Source organism: Pituophis catenifer, unplaced genomic scaffold, assembly GCF_029215685.1.
Source record: "Pituophis catenifer annectens isolate HBS135680 unplaced genomic scaffold, rPitCat1.0.hap2 SCAF_15, whole genome shotgun sequence".
NCBI classification, from domain to species: Eukaryota; Metazoa; Chordata; class Lepidosauria; order Squamata; family Colubridae; genus Pituophis; species Pituophis catenifer.
The window spans coordinates 13,420,941-13,439,260 of record NW_027256895.1 but is presented as its reverse complement, the minus strand read 5'-3'; the positions used below and the strand labels follow the sequence as shown (position 1 = coordinate 13,439,260).

At 43.0% G+C, this 18,320-nt stretch overlaps 1 protein-coding gene and 5 non-coding genes across 6 annotated transcripts; 2 read left to right on the top strand and 4 right to left on the bottom strand.

Moving 5' to 3' along the window:
* Window positions 1-200: 200 nt before the first annotated feature.
* LOC139324690 (histone H3) lies at window positions 201-611 on the bottom strand. Its single transcript, XM_070954424.1, has one exon. The coding sequence runs from the start codon at window positions 609-611 to the stop codon at window positions 201-203; it is 411 nt and encodes a 136-aa protein (XP_070810525.1).
* Window positions 612-4,113: 3,502 nt separating this feature from the next.
* On the bottom strand, window positions 4,114-4,197 carry TRNAS-AGA (transfer RNA serine (anticodon AGA)). The gene has a single exon. It is a non-coding gene; the product is annotated as a tRNA-Ser (tRNA).
* A 3,268-nt stretch (window positions 4,198-7,465) lies between these two features.
* TRNAS-AGA (transfer RNA serine (anticodon AGA)) lies at window positions 7,466-7,547 on the bottom strand. Its single transcript has one exon. It is a non-coding gene; the product is annotated as a tRNA-Ser (tRNA).
* A 5,100-nt stretch (window positions 7,548-12,647) lies between these two features.
* TRNAQ-CUG (transfer RNA glutamine (anticodon CUG)) lies at window positions 12,648-12,719 on the top strand. The gene has a single exon. It is a non-coding gene; the product is annotated as a tRNA-Gln (tRNA).
* Window positions 12,720-14,694: 1,975 nt separating this feature from the next.
* On the bottom strand, window positions 14,695-14,766 carry TRNAD-GUC (transfer RNA aspartic acid (anticodon GUC)). Its single transcript has one exon. It is a non-coding gene; the product is annotated as a tRNA-Asp (tRNA).
* Window positions 14,767-17,784: 3,018 nt separating this feature from the next.
* Window positions 17,785-17,856, top strand: TRNAP-CGG (transfer RNA proline (anticodon CGG)). Its single transcript has one exon. It is a non-coding gene; the product is annotated as a tRNA-Pro (tRNA).
* Window positions 17,857-18,320: the final 464 nt, after the last annotated feature.

Sequence of the window (18,320 nt, the reverse complement as noted above, 5' to 3'; positions counted from 1 at the left end):
TGAAAATGATGAGTTTGGCGCAAACGGATTTTAGAAACCCCTTCCAGTGTTAAAATGGACTTTTTTTTTAACATTAAAAATCAGAAAATGAAGCCAGCTCTTTTCTGGAGGCAGTGAATGGCTCTTAAAAGAGCCGTTAAGCACGATGACTTTTCCAGTGTTTCCCCCCCCCCCCCACTCCCGCGGCAAGCCTGGGCTTTTTACGCCCTCTCCCCGCGGATGCGCCGGGCCAGCTGGATGTCCTTGGGCATGATGGTGACGCGCTTGGCGTGGATGGCGCACAGGTTGGTGTCCTCGAAGAGCCCCACCAGGTAAGCCTCGCTCGCCTCCTGCAGGGCCATGACGGCCGAGCTCTGGAAGCGCAGGTCGGTCTTGAAGTCCTGCGCGATCTCCCGCACCAGCCGCTGGAAGGGCAGCTTGCGGATCAGCAGCTCCGTCGACTTCTGGTAGCGGCGGATCTCGCGGAGGGCCACGGTCCCCGGCCGGTAGCGGTGAGGCTTCTTCACGCCGCCCGTAGCCGGCGCGCTCTTCCGCGCTGCCTTGGTGGCCAGCTGCTTGCGGGGCGCTTTCCCGCCGGTCGACTTGCGAGCAGTTTGCTTGGTGCGAGCCATCCTTCTTTCTAAGCGCTGCTCCTCCGCCGCTGCTTCTCCTCCTCCTCGCCGGAATTCGAATGAAGAGACGCGCGCTGGCGCGGCCGTCCTTTTATAGCCGGCTCGCTCTCTTCTGATTGGCTGGGGAAGAAAAACGCGTTCGAATGTTCGAGATTCGTCGGGGATTGGTCAGAATTAGACAACCAGGCGAGGCCTAGAATCCTAACCAAGCGTCAATGCAACAGGTTAACGAGAGTTGAAAGGGAGCTAATATAGGTAACAGTAACGAAGTTCGAAGGGACCTTGGAGGTCATCTATTCCAACCCCCTGCTCAGGCAGGAGACCTGTACTAGGGATTCGAAACCCCCCCCCACCTACCCCCAAAAAAAGAGCCTTGGTAGTACAGTGGTCTAAGGCACCCTGTTATTAAGCTGGTTATTAAGACCAGCTGCCTGCAATTACTGCAGGTTCGAATCTCGCCAAGGCTCAAGGTTGACTCAGCCTTCCATCCTTTCTAAGGTAGGTAAATTGAGGACCCAGTTGTGGGGGCAATAAGCTGACTTTGTATAAAAATATACCAAAGGATGAAGGCTATTGCTGAGCACATTGTAAGCCGCCCTGAGTCTCCGGAGAAGGGCGGCATATAAATCAAATTAAAAAAAAAAAGCAAAGCAGGAGACCGTACACCATGTTACTATATGCTTCTGGAAAAATATAATTTTCCATTCTTTCTAAATAGGTGAACTGATTTGATTCTACATTTGTCCTCATTGCGGTGGTGCAATCTAGAAAGAGGCGTTTCTGAAAGGGTCCAAAATGCAGGGAATAAAATGCTTTCTGGAGAGCGGTGTTATGTTCTATTTTTAGCTTAACCCTTCTTTCTGGAGAATTTCCTAACGTGTAATTTCTTGGGGGAAGAGAAGAAAAAATCTTCCCCTTAACATATGCGGAATGTATATAATTGCCATAGAAGTTTTCATTTCTATAAATTTAGTAGGGAAGGCCTTATCCCTGAAATGACCATGACAATAAGCTATAACCTCGGTTGTGGAAGTGAGGTAAATATAGCAAATAAGAAATAAGGTGAATAAAAGAAATAATCATACCAAGTCAGATCAAATCCATGAACTCTGAATAACCTTCTCTATTGAACTTTGAGAGAACCTCTCTATTCACATTATTATAAGAGAGAAACGTGCTTGTTAGAGGCAGCTGAAATTCATTATTGGCAATAGATCTTCTGAGAGGACTTAGATGTCATCCATCAGGAAAGCTAAGAATGGTGTTCTGGTGAATGACAAACTCGAATAAAGAGAAGAAGCTAAGCAATTAGTTCATGGATTTCCTCATAATTACTTGACCTATGACACTGTGTCAAACACACTGATTCTATGCATCTTCTTAATAGAATCAAAAACTACGGAAATACAGATATATGGGAACATCTGAAAGGGATATACATGGGAGACAGAAAGTTACTTATTGTTTAAAGTATAGCCATAATTTCTGCATTTAAACATTACAGCACTTAAAGGAAAGTTGTAAACTATAAAATGATGGAGTAGTGAAAATGTGTAGCCAAAATAATTTTATTAACTAGCATGTAATGGTTTGGTAATTAGTAAAGTGTAATGTAAGTATAATATATTTATAATGTAACCATATATGGAAGGCGAAGGGCTCATAGAATTCTTTGTCTTGAAAACATATATAAATCGTAAAATCATAACTCATCCTTGTTCAGTTTTGCAACAACCAAAAACTGCACTGAACCTTTTGCGCAAATAAATGCATCTGTCTGACCCGGGAATGTTTTCCAGCCTTTCATTTCTATAACAGAAGTAAAATACATATCTCTGTGTGGGAAGTACACCCCAAAAGGACAGTGCCAGGAACCACATAGCACCAGAAACTTCAGAAAACAGAAAACAAGAGACTCAAGCCAGTTCTTCACCCTTTGAAGAAAACCAAGAAGCACCAGCTGAAAGGAAAACTCATAGCAGGTGCTAATGACTGTTACAAAAATAACAGAAAAGTAACAGAAACACTTAAGATAAGAGGAAAAAATAGAAAAAAAAATTAAAAGATTACACTGGGATTAACCTAATTATTCGAATTGCTAGGTTGGCAGAAGCTGGGACAAGTAACGGGAGCTCACCCCGTTATGCGGCACTGGGGATTCGAACCGCTGAACCACCGACCTTTCTTTCGACAAGCTGAGCATCTTAGCCACTGAGCCACCGCGTCCCTTAAACATCTTTAAGTATTATTATTAATTATTATTAATGATTAAATATATTAAGTATGTATTATTCATGCATTAAATAATAGGGCAATTTTGAGAAGCTTAATTTTGAGAGTATGGCTTGATAAGAAGCTGACGGAACGTACAAAGATCGAGGACTATAGAGCCTGCGTCCTGAGCAAACTCTTGTACTGCAGTGAGTCTTGGACCCTCTATGCACGGCAGGAGAGAAAGTTGAACACCTTTCATATGTGCTGTCTCCGACGAATTCTGGCATCACCTGGCAGGACAAAGTTCCAATAGCGCAGTCTTGGAACGTGCTGGAATTTCTAGCATGGTATACACTATTGAAACAGCGACGTCTACGCTGGCTGGGGCATGTCGTGAGAATGGCTGATGGTCGGATTCCGAAAGATCTCCTGTATGGAGAATTAGTGCAGGGGAAAGCGCCTCAGAGGGAGACCACAGCTGCAATATAAGGATATCTGCAAGAGGGACCATATAAAGGCCCTGGGGAATGGACATTAACAACTGGGAAACCTTGACCTCCGATCGTTCAGCTTGGAGGCTAAAGACACAGCATGGCCTTCTCCAATTCGAAGAGACACTTGTTTGGCAGGCTGAGGCGAAGAGGCAGTCCCGGAACCAGCGAAATCTCGGGGCTGGGCAGGGGACAGAATGTATCTGCCCTCCGTGTGAAAGGGATTGCCACTCTCGAATTGGCCTTTTTAGTCACACTACATGGAGTTTTAGGACCTCTTCCAGAGCACGATACCATAGGTCTCTTGAGACTGAAGGATGGCAATGAATGATCTTTGAGAAGCTTCCATCTTGAATAAAAGATGACTAGTAAACGCAGAAGACCGCTTGTAGATGGTGAACTCTAAAATGTAAATATGGAAGCATTTAAAAAGGTTTTAGTCCAGGTGTGTTTCCCTACGGGTTACTTTCCCTACCGGTTTGCAAATGTGAGTGCGCATGCATGGGGGCGCTTTGCTCAAATGCACCCCATTCACACATGCACCCAGCCTTCTGCACATGCTCCTGGCTTCAAAAATGTAATTATCAATTTAGGATCAAACCAGAGGCGATATTCAGCTGGTTCAGACCGGTTCGCCCGAACCGATAGCAGAAATCGTGGATTTCTGCTATAGGTTCGGGCGAACCGGTCTGAACCGGCTGAATATCACCTCTGGTTTGGTCCTAAATTGATAAAGTTATTGGGCTCCTGAGCACAATAATGGGGGAAGGGAAGGGGAGAAAAAAAATTTCCAATGACGTAGTTGGCAGGATTCGAACCTGCGCGGGGGAAACCCCAATGGATTTTCTAGTCCATCGCCTTAACCACTCAGCCACAACTACAGCTGGAATGCCATCTGTCCTGAGATTAAAGTAAATATTAAAATACCTGTTCTAACTTGCTTTCTTCTCTTTAATTTATTCCTTTGTTGCGTAGATTCCTGCTATTCCTTGAGGTGTATGAGAAAAGAAAGACTGGGGGACGGGGTGGGACATGATAGCAGTATTGCAGTATTTGAGAGGCTGCCACAAAGAGAAGGGGCTATTCTCCAAAGCACCGGAGAGCAGGACAAGAAATAATGGATGGAAACTAATCAAGGAGAGAAGCAACCTGGAATTAAGGAGAAATTTCCTGACAGTGGAAGACAATTAACCAGTGGAACAGCTTGCCACCAGAAATTGTGGGCGCTCCATCTCTGGATGTTTTTAAGAAGAGCGACTGGACAGTCCACTTATCTAAAATGCTTTAGGTTCTCCTGCTTGAACAGGGGGCTGGACTAGAAGACCTCCAAGAACCCTTCCAGCTCTATTCTGATTCTAAACTCTATTCAGATATAGCTATCTGGGAAGATCGCTGGTTTAATGCCAGGCTAGAACTAATAATAAAATGAGGAATTTTAGGAACTTGGTTCCGGAGCAAATGGAGGAATTAAAATAGGCTAAGCATTTAGGGAGGAGAGGAGAAGAAGACAGAAAGGAGACGAAGACAGAAAAGAGAGGAGAGGAGAGAAGGGAAGGGAGGAGAGGAGGGGAAGGAAGGGAGGAGAGGGGAGGGAGGGAGAGGAGAGAAGGGAAATGAGAGGAGAGGAGGGAAGGGAAGGGAAGTGAGGAGAGGAGAGGAGAGGAGGGAAGTGAGAGGAGAGGAGAGGAGAGGAGAGGAGGGAAGGGAAGGGAAGGAAGTGAGGAGAGGAGAGGAGAGGAGGGAAGTGAGAGGAGAGGAGGGAAGTGAGAGGAGAGGAGAGGAGAGAAGGGAAGGGAAGGGAGGAAAGGGGAGAGGAGAGGAGAGAAGGGAAGTGAGAGGAGAGGAGAGGAGGGAAGGGAAGTGAGGAGAGGAGGGAAGGGAAGGGAGGAGAGGAGAGGGGAGAGAAGGGAAATGAGAGGAGAGGAGGGAAGGGAAGGGAAGGGAAGTGAGAGGAGAGGAGGGAAGGGAAGGGAAGGGAGGAAAGGGGAGAGGAGAGGAGAGAAGGGAAGTGAGGAGAGGAGGAAGGAAAGGGAAGTAAGGAGAGGAGAGGAGGGAAGAGGAGAGGAGGGGAGGAGAGGAGAGAAGGGAAGTGAGGAGAGGAGAGGAGAGGAGGGAAGTGAGAGGAGAGGAGGGAAGTGAGAGGAGAGGAGAGGAGGAGAAGGGAAGGGAAGGGAGGAAAGGGGGAGAGGAGAGGAGAGAAGGGAAGTGAGAGAGGAGAGGAGAGGGAAGGGAAGTGAGGAGAGGAGGGAAGGGAAGGGAAGGGAGGAAAGGGGAGAGGAGAGGAGAGAAGGGAAGTGAGGAGAGGAGGGAAGGAAAGGAAGTAAGGAGAGGAGAGGAGGGAAGAGGAGAGGAGGGAGGAGAGGAGAGAAGGGAAGTGAGGAGAGGAGAGGAGAGGAGGGAAGTGAGAGGAGAGGAGGGAAGTGAGAGGAGAGGAGAGGAAGGAAGGGAAGGAAGGGAGGAAAGGGGAGAGGAGAGGAGAGAAGGGAAATGAGAGGAGAGGAGGGGAAGGGAAGGGAAGGGATGTGAGAGGAGAGGAGGGAAGGGAAGGGAAGGGAGGAAAGGGGAGAGGAGAGGAGAGAAGGGAAGTGAGGAGAGGAGGGGAAGGAAAGGGAAGTAGGAGAGGAGAGGAGGGAAGAGGAGAGGAGGGAGAGGAGAGAAGGGAAGTGAGAGGAGAGGAGAGGAGGGAAGGGAAGGGAGGGGAGGAGAGGGGAGAGGAGGGAAATTAGAGGAGAGGAGGGAAGGGAAGGGAAGGAGAGAGGAGAGGAGGGAAGAGGAAGAGGAGGGGAGGGAGAGGAGGAGAAGGGAAGTGAGAGGAGAGGAGAGGAGGGGAAGGGGAAGGGAGGGGAGGAGAGAGGAGAGGAGAGAAGGAAGTGAGAGGAGAGGAGAGAAGGGAAGGGAGGAGAGAGGAGAGGAGGGAAGGGAAGGGAAGGGAAGGGAAAGGAAGGGAAGGAAGGGAAGGGAGGGAGGGAGGGAGGAGAGGAGGAGGGGAGGGAGGGGAGAGGAGAGGAGAGGAGCAACTGTGATTAGACGCACAAGGAATTGGTCTCAGTGCAGAAGCTCTCAGTGTACATGCAAAACGTACAGAGATGATAATCATAATAATGAACTGAACTGAAGAAGCTTCTTGGATAAGGAGCAAAACATCTTCTTTTGGAAAAAAAGCACCTTTGGGACAATCATAATAATGACACCAATAAGAGGGAGTAGCAGAGGACATGAGATTTTGTTAAACATTGGCTCCACAGCTTTAGCTAAACTTTGCTAAACAGGTTGCTTTCATTCAGTCGGTATGTGCCTGTCATAATTAACGGCTTGTTAAATAATACATCTTAAGTATGTATTATTCAGGCATTAAATACTAGCGTGGGACGGTCCCTGTCCCAGTTTAAGTATTTATTTATAATATTAAAAGAGGCAGGATAGAATATTTCCCCATAGAGAAATGGAGAAAAATCTTAGCAAAGGCAGAAAGCAACCCCAGTCTTCCTGCCATAGGAAAACAGCTTCAAATTAAGAAGGTTGAAGATTGAAGAGGCTGATCCTTAGATATGCCGATTTTATATACATTCAGAAAGGACTGGGCTAATCTATTCATAAACAAAAGGACTTCAGTCAGGCTGGAGCTGATGGATTAAGAATTTACATTCCCCCACTCAAATTCCAAGGACAGGGACGGGACCTTTAGGACATAATAGGATGAACTATTCCATCATTGGAATAGTAAAAGACACAAGCTCACTACATTGCACAACCCCTGGAGCATCTCAATCACCAAACCCCAGAACCCTGTAAAAATCCATCCACTCACTAAGCCGTTTTGTCAGCCGGCCTAGAAACATGCTGCTGTCCCTGAAGTTTCTGAAAAACCAAATAAACAGAGACCCTCTTTCCTTGTAGCCAGCCTCCATTTTATTTCCAGTGTCGTGTTTTTCTCCTGGCTGCAAACCAGACTAGATTTTCCTTCCAACACTAGGGCAATGTTGAGAAGCCTCCATCTTGAATAAAAGGTGATTAGTAAATGCAGAATATTGCTAGTAGATGGTGAACTCTGAAATGTAAATATGGAAGCATTTTAAAAAGGTTTGGTCCTAAATTGATAAAGTTGGGCTCCTGACCACAATAAAGGGGAAAAAAAAAAAAAACTGACTACGTAGTTGGCAGGATTCGAACCTGCGCGGGGAAACCCCAATGGATTTCTAGTCCATCGCCTTAACCACTCGGCCACAACTACAACTGGAATGCCATCTGTCCTAAGGGTGAAAGTAAATATTAAAATACCTGTTCTAACTTGCTTTGTTTGCTTTAATTTATCCCTTCGTTCCGTAGATTCCTGCTATTCCTTGTACGAGAATCTCTGTCTGGGATCTACTTGTCTGGGAAGATCAACTGCCAGGCTACAACTAAGAATAAGATGAGGAATTTTAGGAATTTGGTTCCAGACAGAGGTGGGTTTCAGCAGGTTCTGACCAGTTCTGGAGAACCGGTAGCCGAAATTTTGAGTAGTTCGGAGAACCGGTAGTAAAAATACTGACTGGCCCTGCCCCCATCTATTCTCTGCCTCCCAAGTCCCAGCTGAGGAAATGGGGATTTTGCAATATCCTTCCCCTGGATTGGGGTGGGAATGGACATTTTACAGTATCCTTCCCCTACCACGCCCATCAAGCCACGCCCACCAAGCCACACCCACAGAACCGGTAGTAAAACATTTTGAAACCCACCACTGGTTCCGGAGCAAATGGACAAATTCAAATAGGCTAAGTACCGGTAACACTTGACTTACAGCAGTTCATTTAGTGACCGTTTGAAATTACAACTGAAAAACAATGACTTAAGTTTTTCACATTTAAAACCATGGAAGCGTTCCCATGGACAAGTGATCAAAATTCAGATGCTTGGAAACTGACTCATATTTATGATGGAGAGAATAGAATAGAAATAGAAATAATAGAACGGAATGGAATGGAATGAGAGGTGGTATTCAGCCAGTTGGGTACAACCGAACTGTTGACTCCTTCTTCTTTGTGGCAGCTCCGGAGATAATGGAACACTGCTATCATGTCACCCCCAATCCTTCTTTTCATTAAACTAGACATACCCAGTTCCTGCAACCGTTCTTCATATGTTGTTAACCTCCAGTCCCCCTAATCATCTTTGTTGCTCTTCTCTGCGCTCTTTCTAGAGTCTCCACATCTTTTTTACATTGTGGCGACCAAAACTGAATGCACTATTCCAAGTGTGTCTTTGGGCAATCTGGGCTTTCTGAGTTGATGCAGGAAGAACATTCTTTGTTGGGTCTTTTTAACGATGGTTCTAACGTTAGGTGTCCATTTCAAGTCCTTGGAGATAATAGAACCCAGAAACTTGAAAGTCTCTAATGTTGATAGTTGGTCTTCTAATATTGCAAGGGGGTAGAATAGGAGAAATCTACTATCATCTCTACAGTTTTAAGAGTTTTCAGCTCCAGTTTGTTCCGGTTGCACCACAGGGCCAGTTGTTCTACCTCCCATCTGTATGCAGGCCCATCATCTTCTCAAATGAGACCAGTCACTGTCGTATCATCAGTATTTTAACAGAGGGATGCAGTCTTTGGTACAGAGAGAAAAGAACGATGGAGAGAGAGCATACAGCCCTGGGGGCTCCTCTGCTAATTGAATGGGTATTCGATGTGATTTTACCTGCCTTCACCTGCTGCTCCCTATCTATTAGAAAGCTTATAATCCATCTACAAGCACGGTCAGGCACAGCTATCTGAGTCAGTTTAGAGAGGAGCATTTCTGGAAGGATGGTGGTGTTGGAAGAAAAATCCAGTCCGGTTCCAAGCCGAGAGAAAAACGCTGGATTTTTATAGGGTTCTGGGGTTTAGTGATTGAGATGCTCCAGGGGGGTTGTGTAATGTAGTGAGCCTTGTGTCTTTTGCTATTCTAATAATGGTAGATAAATCCTATTATGTCCTAAAGGTCCTGTCCTGTCCTTAGGATTTGGGTGGGTGGGTGGGTGGGGGGAAATGTAAATTTTTAATCCCATCAGCTCCAGCCTTCTGTGGGAGCTGTGGCTGAAGGCGTTTTGTTTATTAATAGATCGGCCCAGTCTTTCTTTATAGGTACAAAATATCCATCTCTAAAGACTTGAGGCTTCCACTTCGGGCTATGGCAGGAAGACTGGGGCTGCTATCTGCCTTTGTTAAGATTTTTCTCCTTTTCTCCTTTGGGGAAACATAACATTCTGCTTTTGTTTTTAAATTCCCCAAAATCAGTGGTGGGTTGCTCCCGGTTCGGCCCGGTTCGGGTGAGCCGGTAGTGGTGATGATGTTACGTCAGCAAATCGGTTCTCTACGACTGTAAGCCGGGCCCTCCCGCCCATCCCCATGCTATACCTATCTTTATTTGTCGTTTTTTTTAGCCCAGCCGATAGGCACGGCAGAGTGGATTGCTGTGAGTGGGCAGAAATCTAATGCGGCACAAGAAGCACAAGTGCGGCAATCGCGTGCAAAGCGCATGCACGATGAGAACTGGTGGTAACATCGGTTGAAGCCCACCACCCAATATTTTGGAGCCCAAAATATTTCATTCTCTGGAGGGAGGGGCCTTCCCACAGTATGGAATGCTAAACTGCAGGAGATTTTTTGAGACGGATAGAAAGCTCCTGTTTCGAACAAATACATTTTGGGAGTTTATCGTTGGTATCACGATTGTCTGGATTTGTGGACACAGCTAAGCTATTTCGTAAGGAACGATGATGGGAGACCCTTCGCTGCTTCCTGCGACCTCGATAATCAGGAAGTGCTCCCTTTGTTGAGTCTACTCTATAGCTTCTCAGAATTTTTTTTTAAAAAAGGAATTTTTCCAGGCCCGTGAACCACAATGATGACTTAATAACAATATTCTTCTGACCTGTAATACTTATTGATTCATGTTGGTTAATTATACCTGCATGTTTTAATCTTTGACCTTTTATTATTGTATGTTTTTAACTTGTGTTCGCCCGCCCTGAGTCCTTAGGGAGAAGGGCGGCATATAAATTTTTGGAAAAATAAATAAATAAATAAAATTTCCAAATAACAATTCGCTTCCAAATGTCTTCTAAGCATTATGAACTGTTATTAACAGTGCAATGCATGTTATTGAGCAGACAACAAAAAGGAAAATATCAAGGATAGGCGGGAATGGAAGTAGGACCCATTCTTTGCCATAATATTACATGACATTAACCTTCCCGCTTAAAAAAATCCTTCCTTCCTTCCTTCCTCCCTCCCTCCCTTTCCTCCTCCCTTCCTTCCTCCTCCCTTTCCATCTCTAATCTTCCTTCCTTCCTTCCTCCCCTCCTTCCTTCCTACCTATTTATTCCTAATCATTCCTTCCTTCTTTCTTTCGTTCGTTCCTTCCTTCCCCCTGCCTATCCATCTCTAATCTTCCTCCCTCCCCTCCTTCCTTCCTTCCTTCCTTCCTTCCTACCTATCCATTCCTAATCTTCCTTCTTTCCTTCCTCCCTTCCTCCCCCTTTCCTTCTTTCCCTCCCTCCCTCCTTCCTTCCTTCCTTCTTATCTTTTTCCTATCCATCTCTAATCTTCCTCCCTCCCTTTCTTCTTCCTCCCTCCCTCCTTCCCTTCCCTTCCCTTCCCTTCCTTTCTTTTCCTTCCCTCCTTTTTCCTTTCCTTTCCTTTCCTTTCCCTCCCTCCTTCCCTCCCTCCCTCCCTCCCTCCTTCCTTCCTATCTCCTTCCTATCCATCTCTAATCTTCCTCCCTCCCTCTCTCCCTTCCTCTCTCCTTCCTATCCATCTCTAATCTTCCTTCCTTCCTTCCTTCCTTCCTTCCTTCCTTCCTTCCTTCCTTCCTTCCTTCCTTCCTATCTTGTTCCTATCCATCTCTAATCTTCCTCCCTCCCTATCTCCTTCCTATCCATCTCTAATCTTCCTTCCTTCCTTCTTTCCTTTCTTGTTCCTATCCATCTCTAATCTTCCTCCCTCTCTCCCTCCCTCCCTCCCTCCCTATCTCCTTCCTATCCATCTCTAATCTTCCTTCCTTCCTTCCTTCCTTCCTTCCTTCCTTCCTTCCTTCCTTCCTTCCTTGTTCCTAACCATCTCTAATCTTCCTCCCTCTCTCCCTCCCTTCCTTCCAAATAAGAATGATAGTTATGGGAAGATAAGCAACAAATCCAAAACATCATAGGGCTATATTATAAACAAAACATTACAACTATCCATGCCTCCTCTTAATTTATATCATGTTGCTATACTCAATTGTAATGTTATATCATTTGTGATTTTATTCTGTAGCTGTACTCTGTTTAGGTTCATACACCTAATATATACAGGTAGCCCTCATTCAGCAAACACATTTAGCTGTGGCAACTTGGTCGTTAAGTGAAGTGGTTGCTAAGTGAAACCACACCTAAATTTATTACTTGATTTCATCTTTCCTTACTACGCGGTCTGCAAAAGCTGTAAATATGGGCATGGGTTCTAAAGTTACTTTTTCATTACAGTTGCAATTGCGAACATCTGAACATCGCTAAGTGAGACTGTTGTTAAACAAGGAGTATCTGTAGAGCTGTTAATAGTAGTAGCCTGCACTACTATTAATCTTCTCATCGTTCCCACCACCCATCTCCTCCCACTTATGACTGTATGACTGTAACTTTGTTGCTTGTATCCTTACGATTTATATTGATCTTGATTGTTTCCTGATTGCTTATTTCTACCCTATGACTATCATTAAGTGTTGTACCTTATGATTCTTGATGAACATATCTTTTCTTTTATGTACACTGAGAGCCTCTGCACCAAAGACCAATTTCTTGTGTGTCCAATCACACTTGGCCAATATTCTATTCTATTCTATTCTATTCTATTCTATTCTATTCTATTCTATTCTATTCTATTCTATTCTATTCTATTCTCTGTAAACTGTTAAGTGTAAAAAGCTAACCAAGAGAAACTGCTAACTAGACCAAGAATTAGTTTCATTGGAATATCTGTACTGTTGGGTTTTTTTAATACATTGTGTCTGCAAATGGCCTATTCATTTTCAATTTTTTAAAAAATGAATGATACATGGTTTTGATCTTTTTTTCTCTCTTTCTTCATGGGGGAAAAAAAAAATATTTATTTCACGATTTTTCAAATCAGACTATCCGTAATATTTTTTTTATAGGTAATAGCAAAAGTGGATCCAATCTCTTTCACTTAGAAATAAATGTAAATTTCCTGAAGCTTGCATCTAAAGGAAGTTAAGATTGTGGCTGTTTACAAGAAAATATCTACATAGGTCAAAAATATCAACTTTGAGCATCAATTTATATGAAATATGAGCAAAACAAATACAATTTGAACGAAGGTTCCATGGTGTAATGGTTAGCACTCTGGACTCTGAATCCAGCGATCCGAGTTCAAATCTCGGTGGAACCTAAATTTTTCGCGTTCATACGTGTCGGGATTTAACAGGTCGTCTGTACCATCTTTCCCTAGGGAACTCTGGGAAGGAGGGAAGGAGACACTGCCTTCTTTTACCTCCCGATGCTCGCTTATGGGTTCCTAATAATAATAAAAAAAATTATCCCAAACCTGCAAAAACAGAGAGAGACACAAGATGTGGGTGGGATTCGCTACATTGCGCTGCCATCTAGCGGCCGCCTGGGTTTCTGCAGGTCAGAATTGCCTTTATAAAACAAGAATGTTTCGGTGGCTTTTTAGGATTGATATAACTAAAAGATACACGCGTGTCAAAGACCCCCATGTGGGTGCTTAAAATGAAAACCCCACCGCCCCATGCGGGAATTTGGAGCGGAAATCCAGGGCTGCCTGGAGGCAAATAAACTGGAATAACAATTGCATTGGGAGAAGGAAGAATTCAGACGTGACAAGGACTCAGAATTGGAAAAACTCTGAGCTACTGAAAGAAATTAAATAAAAATACAATACAATACAATAAAATAATAAGAGATGTGCTGTACGACCTACACCGAGACTGAGCTTAATTAATTAATTATTAAGAAATGCTTAAGAACCCCTGATAGTGTTTGCAAAATTGAAAGTGTTTAAAGACCCCTAATAAATGTTTGCAAAAATAAAAGTGTATTAAGAAATGTTTAAAGACCCCTAATAAATGTTTGTGAAACTGAAAGTGTATTAAGAAATGTTTAAGGACCCCTAATATTTTTTTGCAAAATTGAAAGTGTATTAAGAAATGTTTAAAGACCCCTAATAATGTTTGCGAAATTGAAAGTGTATTAAGAAATTTTGAAGACTCCTAATAATGTTTGCAAAATGAAAGTGTATTAAGAAATGTTTAAAGACCCCTAATAAATGTTTGTGAAATTGAAAGTGTATTAAAAATGTTTAAAGACCCCTAATAATGTTTGTGAAATTGAAGTGTATTAACAAATGTTTGAAGACCCCTAATAATGTTTGCAAAATTGAAAGTGTATTAAGAAATTTTGAAGACCCCTAATAATGCTTGCGAAATTGAAAGTGTATTAAGAAATGTTTAAAGACTCCTAATAAATGTTTGCAAAAATAAAAGTGTATTAAGAAATATTTAAAGACCCTCAATATTTTTTTGCAAAATTGAAAGTGCATTAAGAAATGTTTAAAGACCCCAATAATGTTTGTGAAATTGAAAGTGTATTAAAAATGTTTAAAGACCCCTAATAATGTTTGCGAAATTGAAAGTGTATTAAGAAATTTTGAAGACCCCTAATAAATGTTTGTGAAATTGAAAGTGTATTAAGAAACGTTTAAAGACCCCTAATAAATGTTTGCAAAAATAAAAGTGTATTAAGAAATGTTTAAAGACCCCTAATATTTTTTTGCAAAATTGAAAGTGCATTAAGAAATGTTTAAAGAGCCCTAATAATGTTTGCGAAATTGAAAGTGTATTAAGAAATTTTAAAGACCCCTAATAATGTTTGCAAAATTGAAAGTGTATTAAGAAATTTTGAAGACCCCTAATAATGTTTGTGAAATTGAAAGTATATTAAGAAATGTTTAAAGACACCTAATAAATGTTTGTGAAATTGAAAGTGTATTAAGAAATGTTTAAAGACCCCTAATAAATGTTTGTGAAATTGAAAGTGTATTAAAAATGTTTAAAGACCCCTAATAATGTTTGTGAAATTGAAAGTGTATTAAGAAATGTTTAAAGACCCCTAATAAATGTTTGTGAAATTGAAAGTGTATTAAAAATGTTTAAAGAGCCCTAATAATGTTTGTGAAATTGAAAGTGTATTAAGAAATTTTGAAGACTCCTAATAATGTTTGTGAAATTGAAAGTGTATTAAGAAATGTTTAAAGATCCCCTAATAAATGTTTGCAAAAATAAGCGTATTAAGAAATATTTAAAGAGCCCCTAATAATGTTCGTGAAATGAAAGAAAAATCTCACTCTCCCCGTCGGGGAATCGAACCCCGGTCTCCCGCGTGACAGGCGGGGATACTCACCACTATACTAACGAGGAGTAGCTGCTCCCAGGCTTTCTGAATGCGTGCCTTATCATAGCAACCCTATGCAACCCTCTTAGCAACCTATCATTTGAAAATTGAAGGATGCTAAATGGAAATTCATTTCCTTCACTTTCCCAGTGCATCAGGTCTGTATCCTTGGAGGACTGGAGATTTGTAGGTTTGGCTACTTTAAGCCCCGAGAAAGGATGTCTCCGTGCTTAAACATCAGCGCAAACCTCAAAGGGGGAGGCGAGGTTAAGGGGCCCACCTTCTGCCTATGCTCAGAGGCACCCTTTCCACGGCTTCCGAGCAAGCAGGAAAGCCCAAACTGAGATTGCCAGAAGAAAGTTGGCTTGTCCTGGCTGAAGACAAAATCTTGGAAAGATCACAGGTTTTCAAAAGGCAATTGGACTTTCTGGTTTTTGTTTGAAGATGTTTCACTTCTCATCCAAGAAGCTTCTTCAGCTTCGGATTTCTAGAGGCAACTGGACTTTTCTAGTTTTTCTTTGAAGATGTTTCACTTCTCATCCAAGTGCGGTACTAATATCACTCTATAAAGCCTTAGTAAGACCACACCTAGAGTACTGCATCCAGTTTTGGTCACCACACTATAAAAAAAAAAGATGTTGAGACTCTAGGAAGAGTGCAGAGAAGAGCAACCAGGATGATTAGGGGACTGAAGGCTAAATGGTTGCAGGAACTGGGCATGGCTAGTCTAGTGAAGAGAAGGACCAGGGAAGACATGATAGCAATGTTCTAATATTTGAGGGGCTGCCACAGAGAGGAGGGGGTCAAGCTATTTTCCAAAGCACCTGAAGGCCAGACAAGGAATAATGGATGGAAACTGAACAAGGAGAGATTCAACCTGGAAATAAGGAAAAATTTTGACCCTGAGAATAATCAACCCATGGAACAGAAGTTGCCATCAGAAGTTGTGGGAGCTTCATCACTGGAAGCTTTCAAGAAGAGACTGGGCTGCCATCTGTCAGAAATGGTGTAGTAGATGACCTACAAGATCCCTTCCAACTCTGTTTATCTGTAATAATCTGAATATAAGCTTTTTCGGCTTCTGATTTCAAGAGGCAACTGGACTTCTTGGTTTTTCTTTGAAGACGTTTCGCTTCTCATCCAAGAAGCTTCTTCAGCTCTGACCTGGATGACTGAGAATCTCCATAGACATCATGGGTTTTGTGACCAAGGAAAAGAGCCGCAGGCGAAGAATAAGAAGAAGAATAGAAAGAATAGAAAGAAGAAGAAAGAAGAAAGAAGAAGAAAGAAGACGAGAGAAGGACAAGGAAGAAAAAGGAGGAGGAGGAGGAGAAAAAGAAGGAGAAGAAGAAAGAGGAGGAGGAGAAGAAAAATAAAAAATAAAAAGTATAAAAAGAAGAAGAAAGAAGAAGAGAGACTGAGAAGGAAGAAAGAGGAGGAGGAGGAGAGGGGGAGGGAGGAGGAGGAGAAGGAGGAGAAGGAGAAGGAGAAGAAGAAAGAGGAGGAGGAGAAGGAGGAGGAGGAGAAGAAAGAAGAGGAGGAGGAAAAGAAAAATAAAAAAATACAAAACAAAAAGAAGTATAAAAAGAAGAAGAAAAGAAGAAAGAAGAAGAGAGACTGAGAAGGAAGAAAGAGGAGGAGGAGGAGGAGGAGGAGAGGGGGAGGGAGGAGGAGGAGAAGGAGGAGAAGGAGAAGGAGAAGAAGAAAGAGGAGGAGGAGAAGGAGGAGGAGGAGAAAGAAGAGGAGGAGGAAAAGAAAAATAAAAAAATACAAAACAAAAAGAAGTATAAAAAGAAGAAGAAAGAAGAAGAAGAAGAAAGAAGAAGAGAGACTGAGAAAGAAGAAAGAGGAGGAGAAGGAGGAGGAGGAGAGGGAGAGGAAAGAAAGGAGAAGGAGGAGAAGGAGAAGGAGAAGAAGAAAGAGGAGGAGGAGAAGGAGGAGAAGAAAAATAAAATAAATAAAAAAGAAGAAGAAGAAGAAGAAGAAGAAGAAGAAGAAGAAGAAGAAGAAGAAGAAGAAGAAGAAGAAGAAGAAGAAGAAAGACTGAGAAGGAAGAAAGAGGAGGAGGAGGAGGAGGAGAGGGAGGAGGAGGAGAAGGAGAAGAAGAAAGAGGAGGAGAGAAGGAGGAGAAGAAAAAAAAATAAAAATAAAAAATAAATAGAAGGAGAAATAGAAGAAGAAAGAAGAAGAAAGAAGAAGAGAGACTGAGAAGGAAGAAAGAGGAGGAGGAGGTGGAGGAGAGGGAGAAGAAGAAGAAAAGTAAAAAAAATAAAAAATAAAAAGTATAAAAAGAAGAAGAAAGAAGAAGAAAGAAGAAGAGAGACAGAGGAGAAGAAGGAGGAGGAGGAGGAGAAGAAGAAAGAAGAGGAGGAGGAGGAGGAGGAGGAGGAGGAGGAGGAAAAGAAAAATAAAAAAAAATAAAAAAGTATAAAAAGAAGAAGAAAGAAGAAGGAAGAAGAAGAGAGACTGAGAAAGAAGAAAGAGGAGGAGAAGGAGGAGGAGGAAAGGGAGAGGGAGGAGGAGGAGAAGGAGGAGAAGGAGAAGGAGAAGAAGAAAGAGGAGGAGGAGAAGGAGGAGGAGAAGAAAACAAATAAAAAACAGAAGTATAAAAAGAAGAGGAAAAAAGAAGACGAAAGAAGAAGGGAGACAGAGAAGGAAGAAAGAGGAGGAGGAGGAGGAGGAGGAGAAGAATTCTTTATTGGGCAAATGCGATTGGACACACAGGGAATTTCTCTTCGGTGCATAAACTCTGAATCCACCCAGAATCGAATTTGCAAACCTTCCTGGCACAATTCGGAGCTTGGGAAGCTTTCCAGGGTCTTTTTCAGCAGGGATCAGGAGAAGGTTTGGCGGTGGGTGGATTCCCTTTTTTTTTTTTCCTTCCCCCGACGACCAAATCCACATCTTGCGGGTACCTTTCATTGCAGCCTGAACGTGAGAATGAAAGGGGCAAAGAGGCGCTCCCTTCATTTCCGCAGAAGAAGCGGCGACGGTGATGTCATAAGCCTGAGAAGGGGATGACGGGAAGCCGCTTTGCAGGACGTGGCTCGTTGGTCTAGGGGTATGATTCTCGCTTCGGGTGCGAGAGGTCCCGGGTTCAAATCCCGGACGAGCCCATTTTCATCCGAGAGGTGGTTTTTCTTTTTTCTTTTTTTTTCCTCTTTGCCCACAAACCTTCGGCTGTAGGTTTTGCTGTTTGGAAACAAAAGAAAGCACGAAGACACTGGAGGAAGAGGAACACAGAAGTTGGTTCCTAGGAAGGAAGGAAAGGAAGGAAGGAGGGAAGGAAGGAAGGAGGAGGGAAGGAAGGAACAAAGACAATGGAGGAAGAGAAACATGAAGTTGGTTTCTAGGAAGGAAGAAAGAAGGAAGGAAGGAGGACACAAAGACGATGGAGGAAGAGAAACATGGAAGTTGGTTTTTAGGAAAGAAGGAAGGAAGGAAAGAAGGAAGGAAGGAGGACACAAAGATGATGGAGGAAGAGAAACATGGAAGTTGGTTTCTAGAAAGGAAGGGAAGGAAGGAAAGACAGAAAAAAGGGAGGAGAGGAAGGAAGGAGGGAAGGAAGGAACAAAGACGA